Below are 16,891 nucleotides of genomic sequence, written 5' to 3' on the forward strand. Positions count from 1 at the left end.
AAAAATTGCTAGATGTTGATGGCACTGAAAAATGTCCATTCACCTTAACTCCATACCTGCTATCTGACAACTCTGATCTACAGTGTGACAAAAATGAGCACAATGATCCAAGGCTATATCATTCATTAACTTAAAGCTGAAACTGAGAATGTCAGTTAAAAAAAAGTAAGCATGATTTTAGACATCACTGATAAGGTTTGGATATGCTTGGATGAGTTCGTTGAGTCTCAATTGAACATTACATTGGTTAGCTTCATGCATCTTCCATGGTGCATTTTTACTGTACCCAGTCGCAAATTTCCCATTTCAGGGCATCTCAGACATCCTGGAGTCTTATTAGTGATTGAGCGATGTGATGCAAGAAAGAGACAATTTTTTTATGGACATACCCAGGTTTCAGCTTTAAGCTAATGATATACAGGGGTGGGCAAAAGTCAGCTTGCATCCTCGAAAATCATGAATGCGTCTCTTTACCACTCCTGGGCTCAGAAGGAAGCGTTCTGCAAAAAAATGAGGTGGAGGAAAATTGTAGAGAATTAAATTTCCAATTGACATAATCACAATAGGTTTTTTGTAGGATGCTTGGAGCCAGTAGCACAATGCAGGTTTAAATTTTGGTTTAGCTGAACTTAGTTTAAATCTTGAACCAGGTTCAACTTCTGTAGCATTGCACAACATTGGTTCAGGTTTAGATCAACTGATCGATCAATAACGCGTCATTTAACCAAATTTTGTCGCAATTATTGTTGGTTATGTCCATTGACGTTATACCTCTTGATATGGACCGCTAGCAGCAACGTTGAAAATTTTATAAAAGTGAAGCGAGAATCTCTGGAGACACCAGACAGGACTCATGCGCTGTGCAGTATTCAGGGGTAATTTTTATGCATGTTTGCATCACAACATTGTAGTTACATGTACCAATGACCTTGATAAGAGAATAAATGTGGTGTAAATAACAACTGCGCATGCGTCCTGTCACATGTTTCCAGAGAAGCTTGCCTCAAATCTGGCAATTTACATTAGCCGTCCATATCAAGAGGTATAACATCAATGGTTATGTCTGTGATATCAATGTTTTGGAGTGATTTTTGATTACATATTTAATGATTAGAAATATCTTATGATTGGAAACAAAGTTCTGATTTTTGAATTTAAAAAAAATAAATATTCTTGAATGAATAGTTGACTAGATTTAATTTTTTGCTGCAGGAAATTAATTTGTTTGAGGTAAAATGTCCAATTTTGAACAATAGTCATCAAATTTTTCAGTATGGTGGTGGTGATGTGATTTAAAATTTTACATTCAACAATATTCTTGTTTTTTGTCATTCAATGTAAGTAATTATATACTTTGTCTTTGGCAAAAGTTGATATTATTTGAAGTTATTGGTTTCCATTTGCAAAATAATCAGTAATCACACAACATGAAATAACCAATGAACACACTCCGATTTGTTAATCCTAGGTTAACCTCCAAAAATTGTCGACTTGAGTAAATGTAAAACCTGGTTTAAGCTGTAAAAAAAGTTTAATCATCCATTGCGCTACACTGTATTTTAGTTAAACCAGAGTTAACCTACAACTCTGGTTTAAACCTGCATTGTGCTACTAGCCCTTAGTTTTTCATCAATTATTGATAAAAAACTAAAAATTTTTGAAATTTGAAAATTTCATTTTTCAATTTTTGCAAATTTGCAGACTGACTTTTGCCCACCCATGTATTCCAGCAAATCTTCAATTCAATGTATTCAAACAACTTCATAATCATAACGTATCTCACCCTGGTCCAAATGCAACATTACTCCTAATTCTACAGAGATACATTTGGCCAGGAATGAGAAAACAAATTTACAACTGGGCTTGAGGCTGTGCGTCCTTTGCCAAAAAGCCAAAATCACAAAACACACTTGATTCAGTAACTAGGCATTCCCACCTTCTGAAAAATTTGAAAGAATTCACATCGACATCGTTGTAGGGCATTTTCCAGAACATAGTGGTCAAAAATACAGGGTGACCAACAAATAGTTAAAGTAAAAATCAGCATTTTCATTTCTGAGAGTAATAAGCACTGTGAGAAGCTCGGAGGGTTGCATAAATGCAGTACGTTTAGGAGCTACACAAGCAACGTCTTTGGTTTCTCCGAAGCAAGGCTTGTTTTGGGAACGCAGTGCTGCCAACTTGAAAACTTGATAATTTAGCGAATTTCGCGGAATTTTAAAATAATAAAATACTTCAGGAGTAGTCCATGGAACTGGTAGAGGTTAACAAAAGAAACAAAAACCGCATGTAAAGTTTTTGCCTAACTTGAAATTTGAAGGGGCAATGATTCGGATTTCAATGTTCAAATTAATGAGTAAATTATTGTCTCACTATAAATTTTAAAACAACAGAAATTTTTTAAGATGGTAGGTGTTTGAACAGTAATGGACCAAGGGTGACATAGCAATTTGAATTTTTTGGATAACTTAATTAGGGAATTTTTGGCAAGCATTTTTCTACTTAAACTACTTGTTGGTCACCCTGTACCTCCTCACCAAGATAGATAGGTATTCTAGATGGACTTATAATTTTAACAGGCCCAAAGGGTATGGACGAATCGCTCTCTTTCCAATATCCAAACACAAACAGGCCTTGCGGTACAGATGGATAAGATAAGTATTTTCATTCATCGTTTTAGATTTGAATGGGCCCCAGGGGTACAGTCCGATTGCTCTATTTCCAATATCCGAATAAGCGGTGTGGTATGGACTGATACTCCGTTTCCTATCGCGATCTGGATCCTACCTTTCTGAAACCTCCCCCCTCCCCTCCCTTTATCTTATAAGCATAATAAAAACACCAAAAATGGAAAATATCGCTTGACTTCTCATAAATTATGTTGGATTTAGCAAAGACTGAATTCAAATATTCATTCGTTTTTTGTTGGTGGCCTCTCAATACTCCTCCTTTTTCTCCTTGTCCTCGCCCCCTCCCCCAGGTTGAAACATTTGTTGAAAAGTTATGAAAATAAGGTGTGATATTTTTATGTATTCTCACTGATTTTGAGGTCGCTGATTTCAAACACCTATCAGTTTCTTTTTTGGAATCGATTCTTCGGTCACCCTTTCCCCTCCTTTGTTCAACCAATTATATACTAATCAGAACATATTGACCACGACGCAACCCCCCTCTCTAACCACTAGATATTTCACTCTATCCTTTCGTTTCTATATGTATTACATAATTCAAAAATTAAAAAAATATCAAGAAAATTGAGGTCGTTGTATTCTCGTAAATCTTCGCCTTCTTCCCACCTCCACCTCCTCTTACAGAATCGAAAGTTAACAATAAATAATAATTATTGTAAAATCGAGTTTTAATTACCTAATTCGTGTACGCTGGGGTCGCTTAATCGTCGCTAAATGTGGCGTTATTCGGCTCTAGATTCGCGCTTCGAGTAAACAGTTCCATACACGCCGCCGACGATTTAAAAGTAATATTTTTTTTAATGTTACTCGTAAAATGTTTATTAGAATCGTATTATTTTTCTTTTGCAAATACGAGTACGTGTGGCTCTACGATGGAGCAGAGGCGTCTAATGTTTTTCTAATAAAAATTTCTTGGCTTCGAGTGCAGGCTAAAATCGAGCGTACTCGTAATTTTTCAACACGATGCGATGCACAAGCACAACTTGGGAGTTGAGGGCGAAATGGTCTTGTGTGCAAGGTATGGTTAAGTAAGCGTAGTTCAAAGTTCATCGCGAGTTGGTTCAGTGGTTTACTTGATGAGAATGTGACTACTGACTGTTATGAATATTAAACTTATTCGAGTGATGTATGTACTCGTAGATGTGTACGAGTTGAAAATGCTTTAAAGAGTGTGATGAGTATTTTATCATGTGTACATTGCGAGGTGAGAGTGTGCCAAATTTTATGAAACTAGCAGTGGTTATCAAAAATGAACGTTGTTGGAGTTGGTTTGGGTGATAGGGGTTCCAAAACGTGGGGAATGGTGTCATTTCGAATCTGATCTAGATGAACGACATGATTTGTTCAATTTTGAAAAAAGAATATATACTCGTATATTGAAAATTGATTGATATGATTGATCGATTAAGAGTTGAATTGATTACCTATGTGTGTGAAAAAATTCAACTTTGAAAAAAAAATGGAAAAAATTCATTTTAAAAATTCTGATTTTTTTGAACTGTCGATAGCTCAAGTTGAAAAACTTTAAAATTGACGGAATTTTCCATTTTCTTTTGAAAAACAACTAAAATGTGGGCGTGTGAGAAATTGAAATTTATTAGAGATTTTTAAAAAAAAGATTGGATGATATTTAAAATCTTCAAATAATGCAGCTAATAGTGAAGTGCGTTTTTTCTTGAAATTGTGTCTAATTTGATTGAAATGAAATTTGAGTCACTAGAGGGTTATAACATCCAGACTTCAGAACCGAATTTTGAGCTGTCAAAATTGATTTTTCGATTTGTGGCGAATTTTCAAAATTAATTTTTTACGAAAAAGGGTAAAAAATACTGAAATAAACATCTGAATGTTCGTTTATACGCTAAAGTTGACTGCCCGAATTGATTGCCATCATTTTTTAGCTGATCTGGAGCCTCCAGCAAAAGTTCCATTTTCTCCAGCAATTTCAGACCGTTGTTAAAGGCGTTGTAATCAATTTTGGGAATTGAAAATTCAATTCTGTCATAAGTTATCGACTAGGGCAGGTTAATTGCAAATCCAAGGTGACGAATCAAAACGTGTATTTTTTTTACAAATTTTAAAAAGTTCCTAAATCTTCAATTTTTTCACAAAATTACTCAAAACTTCTTCTGCTGCCTAAAATAGCCCCCCCCCCCTACTGAATCAATTGTCATTATTTTAGAGCTAATCTGGAGCCTCCAGCGAAATATGATTTTTCTCCAGCTATTTAAAATCGTTTAAGAAGACGTTGTAATCAACTTGGCAGTTGAAAATGTAGTCTGGCCATAAATTCAACATTTCGAATCAATTGATGCAGGTGCATCGAAAACCCAATATGACTTTTTATAAGTTGAAAATCTCACATTGTAAAAAAATGCAACAAATCAAGAGTTACCTCAATTTTCAACTTTTTTTTGAGATTTGAGAGCTTATTTGGGAGCTTTGCAGGCTTCTATCAGAAAAAAAGTACCTTGATTGAAAGTGAAATCAATAACAAACGACGTGTTACGTGCTTTTTAATTTCACATTTTTTTTCCTTCAAGATTTGACCAAATTTGAGGTGGAGAGGTCTCTCTTAAAGCGCCGAAATCCTTTAAAACTGAACATAAGTACATATTTAAATCAATTTACATAATGTGAAAAGATTTTTTCCAAATTTTCAAATGATCATGTTATTTACTCTTGAAAATTAAAGATGGACTCTCAATATTTCAATTTTAATTTTTAGTTTTCCATTTTACTGTACTTCTGGGAAAATGGTGCAACTTTGTTTTACCATCATTTTTTTGAGGGGAAGAGGATATGGTGGGTTAAAACTCATTTGAAAGTAAAGTAAGACCATCTTTCACTTTTTTTTGGGCAGGGGTGGAGGGAGAAATTCGAATGAGGTTTCGAAAAAATAATTTGATAAATTATGTCAAAAATTTTGATTTTTTTTTGAGTTTGGTAATAAAGTTTGAAATTAGAAAATCACTATTTTTTACCTTTTTAAAAGCCTCAGACAATATTATTATCTGATTGTAATGCAGTTGAAAAAATGAAGATGACCTGAATGTTTTTTTTAGGGAGGGGGGTGGGGGGGTGTACGAAGCACTTTCAAGGCTGTTTCTCTAAGAAAAATAGTAAAAAAAATAGTGATTTGCTGATGCGTTAGGTTGTATTTGAGTTTTTTACCTCTATTTGTCTATTTTAAAATTAATTATAAAAATCAAAAAAAGTTATTTTTTCAAAATTTTTGACATCATCTCTCATATTTTTTTGAAACCATGTTTTAATTCCACTCCCCCCCCCCCAATAAAAAAATTCAAAGATGATCCTACTCTACTTTTAAATTTACGTACAGAGCTGGAAGAACACATGAAGGAAATTGCCATCAAATGGTTCGTAAACGATCTCTATCTGTATGATCAAAAAGCATTTTTAATCAAGTTTTTACTAAGGCTCATAGAAGAATTCATTGATGATTAAAATTAATTTCAATGGGTACTTAATTTTTCAGCTACTAAAAAGAAAATTGAAAAAAATTGATGAAAATGGCGAATATAGAAAGCTCATAGACAAAAATCCAGCGTGTCCTCAATTTTTTAAAAAATTGGAAAACGACGGTTTTGAAATCGACTGAAGTTATTATTTTTTAATTTACCAAAGTTGGTAAGATTGTAATCTTTGAAGTAGACAAAAAGAAACGTGATTGCCCGAATTTAAATTATTTTGAAAAATCAAAAATCGTGGTTTTGAATTTTGCTTCTGATATAAAGTATATAATTTAAAAAACCAAAAATTAACTAAAAAACCCTACATTTGGAATCACCAAATTGAAGTGAATGAACCTAGAAAATTTGATAATTTGCAATCATAGGTTGTGAATTTTTGACCTCTTGACCTCTGAAGTTTACCTAGCAATTTTTAGAAACTACTTCAGGGTCAGTATTCCAAATTCTTCTGAATGAATGGGAAAATTCGTTCAAAATATGTAGCAGTTTGTAACACATTTGAAAGCTCTTCGTAATGTTCCACTTGTTTAGGGCGTGTAACGTACGCGTACGAAAACACCAAAAATGACTCATAGAAAGCCACGATTTCCGCCCAAATAGGCCAAAAACACGTCAGCGTCATTGCGAATTTAGATGAATGAAACAAGGAACCTTGAACGTTACGAAGGTTGTAAATTATTTTGTTGTAATCTACTTCTTCAGCGAAGAGAAGTGAAAAGGAGATGAGAAAAAAAAAAGGAAAATCAATATTATTATAACAGTTTTAAATAAATACAGCGAGGAATGATTCTCGAGGCACTCGAAAGGTTTATTTTTTATCGAGCAAAATAAAAATACGAATACGATGACACGATGTACGAGGTATGTACTCGTATTGGTACACATTTTTGTCCACCAAAAGAGTTCATTATAACCGGTGCCGGTTACTCGAGTTGACATTAATTGACAAGTAAACATTTTAATTTTCGCGAAAAAAATATATATTTCCCGAGAAATTCGCGACAGCAACGATGACCAAGACGAAAACGATGCTGGCTAATTTTTCGGTGGGCGCGAAAAATCAACATTTTTCACGTTTCGATGTAGCTGTAGGTGCTTATGATGGTAGGACGAGTAGAAAATTTCTGTGTAGAAAATCCGCCTTCTCGATTTGTTTGGCACACGGTGGCCGCGGCCGTTCGCCTCGCCCACGAAATCGCATCTTAAGAATTTGGCTCGATGGCAATTTTTATGGGCTGAGTAATTAGAACATTTTTATACGAAACAGCTGTTCGTGTAGAGTAGACTGTTTTGTTGTGTTGGTTAATATATCTAGTAAATTATTGTTTACGATTTTTATATGCGGCGTTGTCGATGTCGATGTCGCGCTGCATCGATTAAATTTCCTGCGTGTTGGTGTTTTCTCTAATGAGTAATATTGTTGCACGCTGCAGGTGAATCCGGTCAACATTCACTTCGGGGCGAACTCGAAGCATGGGTGTAGCCGAAGATTTCGCACCTAGTTTCACTCAAAAGCCGCAACTAAGGCAGGAAGATGAAGGCAATCGGCTGGTTTTTGAGTGCAAACTGTTGGCTTGCCCGAAACCAGAAACCACCTGGTATAGAAGCGATGTCAAACTGATCGAGGATCACAGGACGGTGGTCAAGTTGCAGAGCATTGGCACCAATTCGTTCGTAGCTGTTTTAGAAATCGACGATGTTATCGAATCCGATGCCGGACTTTATAAAGTCGTCGCCAAGAATAAAATGGGAGAGGTGGCCGCATCCATTAATCTTAATTTTAGTCGTGAGTAGATTTTTTTATTTTGAATTTACTAAATATTTGATACTATGGTTGAAATGAAAAAAATGAACCTTAGCGCGGGCAAATGACAGCAAATCGATATACGTTGATGATGGCAGCGTTTATTGCAGTTCATCTTGAAGAACTTGATGACGTTTTTAGCTTTTACCCTATTTCAGAGAGTTTTTCATAAATTTTTTCTTGTTGCCTGAAAATTCTGTTTGTCGTTGTCTTTTTGTTTAAAAATTTATGATTTTTTATTTATTTTTTTCGAAAAACAGAATTCTAATATTGGCAGATCCCTGTATCAACTTTGAGATGCTAATAATGAAATCGTTACTCTCTTATTATTATTAAAATCGAATTCAGAATATTATTTTTTGTGCTTTTTTAAATTTTTAATCATTTTTACTTACATTATTTTACCATTTTTTTTTAACAAACAATGATATTTTATGCAATTTTATGCAGTTTCTGCTAAATTTTGCTAAATTTTACTGATATTCCATCAATTTTTGCCTATTTTCAGTGATTTTATATCCTACACTTTTTTGTATTACTTTTTGTAATTTTTGCTGGATTTCATTCTGTTTTTCCGTTTGAATAATGTTTGCTCAAATGTTGTCAATTCTCACCAATTTATGCAGTTTTTGCAAGATTTGCGAGATTTATCTCAGATTTTGAGGTATCAACATAATCAACCTTTAGTTTTAATTTTTTTATTTCATTTTTTATGAGTTTTTACGATGTTTTTTGCAGTTTTTGCTGAAGATTTTCTCCCAAGTTTTCCTAGCTTTTGATAATTTCTTTGATATTTTAGAATTTTTTAAACGAGATTTTGCTTAAATTTCGTGATTTTTATATTGTCAATTCCCAATTTACAAATAGGTAACTATTTTAATTGCATAAGGAAAAAATTTTAAACCAAATTTTTCTGGTTTTTTTTTTTTGTCAATTTATGAAGATGCGTTGAGCAACAAACGTGTCAATTTTAAAAAATGTCAGGATATTTTATGAATTTTTTGCACTTTTTTTTTCATTTTCTTAAATAACTTGATCGATTTTTAGTTATTTTTGATAATGTAAAGTGGGAAATTTTTCAAGACTTCACTCAAATTTTGAGATATTTTATCAACTTTCAGTCGTTTTCAGTTGTTTGTTTCTGTTTCATTTTAATCAGCGTTCAACATGATTGTTTTATGCAGTTTTTTGTTCAAAGCTACTGAAATTTCATCCTTTTTTTTTTCGTAATTTTCGATATTTTTTATGTCATTTTCAAGCGTTTTTTTAGAATGTTTTGCTTTGATTTCGATATTACACAAAGTTTGATGATTTAGAACAGTTTTTATGACGTTTTGAAAATTTTTAAATCAATTTTTCCCCAATTTCGATTCATTTTCAAATTATGGAGACTTTTAGTGACTAACGTACTTAGTACTTACAACTTCAACTTCAACAGTTTACAATTATGATACTTTGATGCAATTTCAACGAAATTGTCTTAGAATTTATGTAACATTTGCTTAATTTTTAATCATTTTTAATGATCCATGCAATTTTTTGAAAATGTTGCCCACAAGACATTTCATCAATTTTTTTTTTGTAATCGTTTCAAACTCATTTTAATAAGTTTTGACGCTGTTTTAAGAAATTTTTGCTAATTTTATTCTAATTTATTTAATCTTATAGCTAATTTTCAACAATTTTTATATCAATTCACAGTTTTTCTGTACTACTAATTGATACAGTTTTCAAAAAATTGTACCTATTAAATTTTGAAAATATTCAAACTTCAATCAAGTTGATGTAATTTTCAATAATTTTTTGATATTTTTCGATGTATCAACTTTTAGAAATTTTGAACTGTTTTAATGACATTTTTGGGTAGTTCAAGCAATTTTCAATAATTTGTGCCTTTCATATGAATTCAGCAAATTTTCTAGTCTTCGAGAAATTTTAACTAAATCTTATCCAATTTTTTAATATCAACGTATTTTATCATTTTGTGACACGTGAATTGTTTTCATGGTATTTTGAAGAAGTTTAACAAAAATGTTGACCAGTTTTTGCCTAATTTTGTTCAATGTGCATAAAATTTTATCAACATTACGTAACTTTTACAAATTTTGATCTCAATTTTCCTTTTTAAAATTTTTTTTATATGTCACTTTTATGATTGTTGATCAATTTCATTCTATTTTCATGGTGTTTTGATCAATTTTTCATAATTTTCTACATTTTTTTTTTTCGACGTGTTTTCCTACGATTAATTTTGCTCAAAAAATTTTCAACGTTGCATCAACCTATCAATTATATTTATTTCAAACTTTTTTTGCACAATTTTCCAAAGTTTTGCTTATTTTTACTGATTTTTTTTATTACATAGATTATGACTTTAAAGATTTTTAATTTTTTTAGACATTTGATGCCATTTTAATAATCATTTCATTCAATTTTCACATGATTCGGTCATTTTCTCATGATTTAGGCAATTTTTGCTAATTAATTTATGAACCAATTCGTTCGCGAATGAGTCACTAATACGAATCAATTCGTTCGCGAATTATTCATAAACAAAAGTCAATTCGTTCGCGAATGATTCACAAAAAAATGATTCAATTCGTTCGTGAATGATTCACCAAAAATTGAGTAAATGAATCGATTCGTTCGCGAACGAGTCACTTGTGCGAATCGATTCGTTCGTGAACGAGTCACTTGTGCGAATCAATTCGTTCGCGAACGAATCACTTATATGAATCGATTCGTTCGCGAACGAGTCACCTATAAGAATCGATTCGTTCGTGAACGAATCACTTATATGAATCGATTCGTTCGCGAACGAGTCACCTATAAGAATCGATTCGTTCGCGAACGAGTCACTTATACTAGTCGTTTTCAAAGCTTTTTAAAACAAATTTATGTAAATAATTTTTCAAACAATTTTTTACAAATTTGCCTTATTTTGCTCAAATTTCATCGATTTTTGGCAATTTTCGATCATTGTTATGTTAATTATCGATATATGATCAATTTTTTCAATGTTTGAAAATGTATGATATTATTTGCTTGGTTTTACTGAAATTTTTTGATGTTTTGTCAGTTTTTAGCCGTGTTAAAGTAATTGTATAAATTTTACCAGATCACTTTTACAACTTTTTATGATGTTTTATGCAACTTTTGCTAGAGTTCGTCAAATTTTACTGAAATTTTACCATTTTTTGGTAATTTTCAATGTTATTTGATGCAATTTTACAATTTTTTTTTTTCAATTTTTCTGCAACTTTTGTACAATAATTTCTTTTTTGAAGTTGAAGAGAAGCTATAGGGAAGGTCGAAATTTTTTAACTTTATGTTTAATGTTACGGATTGCACATTTTTTAAAACAATAGTTGGAATCGTTATAGCTGTGAAATTCAGTGTTGGTTTGCCCGCGCTGACTATATTTTTGAGAGGTATTTGTTTGTTTCGTGTATTATAAATTTTTTAATCAAATTTTTCTCTCTGTTTACATTTTCAGCTGTCGATGAACCCCACGAAAAGTGAGTTAAAACTTCAATTTTTATATTTATGTACATATATGTCATTTTAAGTATCGTTGCCTCGCATCCACAGACTAAAGGCTAGCTTTAATTTAGTGAATTTGATCGGAATTTTCAGAAAAATTTAGGAAAAACATTTTGAAAATCCAAAGACGTGGAATGTTTTTGAATATAAATGACAAAATTTGCTCATTTTTGAAAAAGAGCTGTCGATTTTTAATGAATTTACAGCACTATTGGAAATCGAAAATTTAAAATTTTGAGTGCTTTCTGCATTAAATACCTGGGAATTGAATGATTTTTGAAAATTCGGTAAAAAGGCAGTAAAAAGCAAAGATTTTTCAAAAAAAAAAAAAAATAGATATCCTGAAATTCTTTTTTTTTGAACTGATTGTGAGCCCTTTTTGGACAAAAACTCATCTTGACAGAATTGGTGTGCTATTTAGTATTTTTATAGCGAAAAATATGTCCAGAATGAATTTTTTCAACAGCCATTTGTAGTGAATGTTTGTAATCCTCATTTAGAAAAATAATGTTTCAAAACATTGCATAAAAATTGTTGCGACACGAGCAGATAATTTCGATGTAGCGTGTAAAATGAAGAATTCGTCATCGATCCAAACATCGACGATTCACAAATTAACATTTCACGCTCGCTTTAATTCATCTCGAAAAAAATCCACCCATTTGCCAAAAAAATTGATCGATGATTCAAAAATGAAAAAAAGCAAATTATATAATGGGAGTTTTGTTGACAGGAAATGCAAAAAAATAAAAATACATATTCTAAAAGCTCTCCGGCTTAATTTTTTTCTACGTCCGTTAAATATGTATAAAATCACCGGTTCGAGATGAGTCAAGGTCGTTGCTGTAGCACGTTTTTAGGTCAAGTAGGGAAATCACGCTTTAATGGGTAAATGGCTGCCAATTAAAACAATGCTAGGCGTTTGTTGACGGCTTAGACATATTGTATACTATAAACTATAAAGCTTTAGTTTTGTATAGGTAGGCTTACGATTATCTGAGACTTGATTTCTGCTTTACAGACAAATCGACGGCTTAGCTCCGACATTTTCGAAAAAACCATCGATACGACAAGAAGACGATGGCAAACGATTATTATTCGAATGCAGAATACAAGCCGATCCGAAACCAACGATCACGTGGTTTCACGGCGGCAACCAAGTCTCTCCTTCGAACCGACATAAGGTAAGAGAGAATTACACGAGCTACGAGAGTATGTAAAATATTCTGCGCGTCGCGACCGGCGGCGTGTAAAAATATGCCAAAAATATGCATAAAGTAAATGAACTATAACGTATTTGAAATTTCTCTCTTTTGGCTACCTAAATGAAAAACGAGACCGGCGAGCCTAGCAGCCGGCGAGTCGGCGGGGCGATTTTATAGTTTAATTGGTGCCAATGTGTTTACAGATATTTGTCGATAAAGATGGCCATTCCTATTTTGCGACATTACAAATTAGCAACGTCACCGTCGAAGATGCCGGCAAATATAAGGTGACCGCGAAAAACGAATTAGGCGAATCGAACGCCACAATTAGTTTAAATTTCGACAGTAAGTATTACTCTATGGTTATGTATAGAAAAAAGATCCGTCTTCTTTGTAAATTCTTACGTCCATTCGCTTACTTTTTTTTTTATATCTTCAATATAATAACGTACGTAGACTAGTAGCTTTGCTCTGTAAGCTTCGCTCGAACGGAATTTCGATAGGTCTTCGAGGTCTCTTTGTACCCCCTCCTACTCTCTTGCACTATAGCTTATGGCAACACGTGTTAACGTTTTTGAGAAACAAAAAAATGCAGCTACAAAATGCTTGCGAAGCTATTTGGTAGGAGAAGGGAATTGTAGGGATAGGTGTTTATACCGAGCAGATTTATGGAAACGACACCTTTATTTTATTGTACAATGTCAAAGGAACCGTTTCCCGATCAGCTTGGGTTTGAGGGTTTTTATAAAATTCAGGTGATGAAGCGCCAGTTCCTGAGGATGGAATTAAACCTACATTCACCGAACGACCTATTACTCAGCAGTCCGACGATGGTACGAGTGTCGTCATCGAATGCCGATTAGTAGGCGATCCTAAACCAACTGTGATATGGTAAGTGGCATTTTCTATAATTATGTAGATAGAATCAATGAAGTGTAGATTTTAAAGTAAATTGGCTCTAATTTTACTCGTTTCACCGACAGGCAACATAATAAGAAAGCTTTGAAAAGTAGCGATAAATATTTAATATCGTTAGAAGTCGATCAGAAATTATATTATTTGGCAAGACTGGAAATTAAAGACGTCCAAGCAACAGATAACGGAGAATACCGAATTACAGCCAAGAATCCGCTCGGCGATGCCAAAGCACACGTGCAGCTTAATCTACAAGATGATCATGGTCATCCAAAGTGAGTTTTATTTGGGGGGTGTAATAATCTAGTAGTAATTATAAACACCCAAAAAAAAAATTGAGAATTTTTTGTAAAGTGTGCAACTGTGCCCTTTATTTAGTTTTTGGGAATTTTTCTGATTTTTGGTCAAGAATAGAACCGCCCCTGATTCTCTGGTGATCTTTTTTGGATTATTTATCTATTTTGTATTTTGGATCAAAGGAGAGAGCGCTTAAAATTTTTGAGGAGCAGTGTAAATGAACCTTTGACTAGCTTTAGTGTAGAAGAACTTTGAAAAATGAAGTGAAAAGCTTCAAAAAATGGCTTTGATTTTCCTTTAAAGTTCCTTTTAAAAATCGCGATCTCAATTAGGAGCAACTGAGAATGGAATGCATTGAATTTTAACATGTTCCGTACCTGGTTACAAAACGCCGCACATTTCTTTCAAATGGGTAGGTACTAGGTACACAAGAAAAAATACTTTTCGAATATGTGGGAGGTGAGAGAGGGACGATGTCCACCTGTGATGAGGAATAGGCAACTTCTTTGACATATCTGTGAAAAGTTTACGTAAGCTGGGACGCTGGGAGTCCGAGAACTGTAATTACTCGTAATAATAAAGAATCATTTTCTGAGCTCACTGTGTCGTGTTGTCAGAAAAGAGACTTTCCTGTTCAGACGTGTTGGTTCGAAGAAATTTTTGAATTGGGTGCAAATGTCCTATTGAACTGCTCCAATCCTAAGCGGGGTGTCAACTTTTTTGAGATTCAATTAATGCCTGTATTGGTGAGTGATGGCTGCTTGATATTTGGTGGTTCATGAAATTCAAAACCATTTTCAATTCTAATTAAAAACAAGAAATTCATCCTCTAGGTTCTTCTTGATGATGGGCTCAAATTGCTTCAAAAAGTCTCACGTATTCAGATTTATAATATTTTTATTGTGGTTATTTTTATTTATGAAAAGAAGGAGGAGGGGGAGTAAAGTTGTGTTTTTTTTAAGTGGGATTGGGAGAGTGGTAACACAAAATCGTTGTCCATACCTCAAAACCTTTCGGTTGAAATGCTACTCTCCTGGCTCAACTTCTACCCTTTTCCAATTGGATTTGAAATTTTATTTTTTTCGATATTGAAAAATCACGAAAAATTGAAAAAAAATGGTTTTAGCAGGATGTTCTAATCCAAATAATATGAATATCGTTGGTAATTTTTGGCTTTCATCTCTCTTTTTGATAAAAAAAAATAAAAAAATGCTCAAAAAGTAAAAAAAAATTGACTGAAATTTTTTTGGAAATAGATGTAGGTAGTTGTAGATGTTTTTACTCATAAAGGCAATTTGTATCAAATTTTCATCATCCTCCCCCCCACCCCTCTCCGTTTTTGGGAGTATGGAGAGTGTAATTTTTTGAATTTTTTTGAAAAATGTTCAGAAGAAAAAAATTATTTTAATAGAAATTTTAATCGAAAAAGTCTTGATGTGAATTTTTGGACAAGTATGGTGATTCTTCAAGTCGTCTCCTTTGTGCATCCTGAGAAGTGATTTTAGATTTTTTCTTTTTTCAAATTTGGCCAAGGAGTCAATGATTTGGTATGTAGATTTTATTTGTGTCTTATTATTTTTGTCTTCAGTTGTCTGAATTTTTTAACCTTTTCTTATCTTTTTAAAGTTCTAAAACGAGTTCATTTTTGAGCATGTTTTTATCTGGTTTTCGATAGGTAACGTGATGATTTTTTGGAAGCGGAGGGGGAGAGACGGTAACCAAAAGAGTCGAAAATCACTAAAAATGTCACTCGTATTTTTGGAACCACTAAATCAGTTTTTTGAATGTTTTTGGACCTTTTCTGCTTTTTTGAAGCTAGAGGATGTAGCTGTTCTTTCTCATTTCAAACCCAAAAATGATGTAAAAATTGAAAAAGTATAAAGATGATCTATTGGATATTTTCGACAAGTTCATTTGAGCCTTTTTAACCACCATTGAAACCCCTAAATTTTCAAAATTGAAAAAAAAATGCTGAACAACCCACCTTTGTGCACACTTACTTCCATGATAGTGCATTAAGGATGTAAAAAAAATGGACGATGTTTGACCAATTTTTTTTGAGCTGGGGGTTAAATATTCCAGGAGGAAAAGAGTGGGAGGTCGATTAAAACCTCATTAAAAAAGTAATGAAACCAAAGCTACGTACTTGATAGGAAATATGAAATATTCTGTGGCATATTCAATACAAAGTTTTTCAAAACCAAAAGGACCTTTTTCAACATTGCAAAATTGAGTATTATGCCACAGTCCATCTGAAGTTGTCCAAAAAAATCCTTCAACTTTCAGATTTTAATTTAGGTACGTACAATAAAAATATGTTTCACCCTAACCCTCCTCTTCTGATGCAAAAAATCTATAATATTTCGGGTATTTTTGAAATTTATTTTAAGTCAAATGTTGTTTCAGTGTCAGAACTTGGCCAAATTGGCTGCAGATAAGGTCATTTTTCTTGTGAATCTAGAAATGGCAAAATTTGCCTTTTTGGGAATTAAAATTTGTAACCTCTTGTGCTTCTCACTGCATCACAAAACTATAGAATTTACAATCCTCGTACATTTATTAGTACATTATAAGGCCTGCTGGAAAACGTTTTGCTTCCTTCCAAGTTTTAAAGAACTGTGGGCATATTTTTTCGATTTTCGTAGAAGAAAAGTGGGGAGAGGAGATCGAAACTTTTCCAGAACAGTCAGAGCACATTTACATGTACTATAAAATTAAATTTTAGCTTTGTAGGTATGGGTGAGGGAAGGAGAGGGGGGGCTAGCAATGACACAGAATCGAAAACCATTGAAACAAATGTAAAAATTCGCTTTTTCAAGATTATATGTAAAATGTAAGGAGAGTTTGGAATGTCAAAATTTTTAGGAAAAAAGGCACATCTAGGGTTCTTGTCAAATGTTCATTTTACGTTCAAGCTCCTTAGGTCAATTGAAAAGAGTTTCA

The 16,891-nt window shown here is 33.0% G+C and overlaps 1 protein-coding gene across 27 annotated transcripts in view; it reads left to right on the forward strand.

Annotated features, from left to right (window-relative positions):
- Positions 1-16,891, forward strand: part of bent (projectin protein bent) — a 136,882-nt gene that overhangs the window by 53,350 nt on the left and 66,641 nt on the right. For 26 of the 27 annotated variants that reach the window (XM_065364383.1, XM_065364385.1, XM_065364386.1 and 23 more), the window contains exons 2-7: positions 7,618-7,970; positions 11,485-11,506; positions 12,553-12,715; positions 12,940-13,081; positions 13,492-13,627; positions 13,720-13,926. In XM_065364383.1, coding sequence (XP_065220455.1) covers positions 7,658-7,970; positions 11,485-11,506; positions 12,553-12,715; positions 12,940-13,081; positions 13,492-13,627; positions 13,720-13,926 — 983 coding nt within the window. In that variant the 5' untranslated portion in view covers positions 7,618-7,657. The remainder of the gene's footprint in view (positions 1-7,617; positions 7,971-11,484; positions 11,507-12,552; positions 12,716-12,939; positions 13,082-13,491; positions 13,628-13,719; positions 13,927-16,891) is intronic. The other variant, XM_065364403.1, reaches the window with a different exon arrangement.

The sequence above is a fragment of the Planococcus citri genome, chromosome 4 (genome assembly GCF_950023065.1).
Source record: "Planococcus citri chromosome 4, ihPlaCitr1.1, whole genome shotgun sequence".
Lineage (NCBI taxonomy): Eukaryota > Metazoa > Arthropoda > Insecta > Hemiptera > Pseudococcidae > Planococcus > Planococcus citri.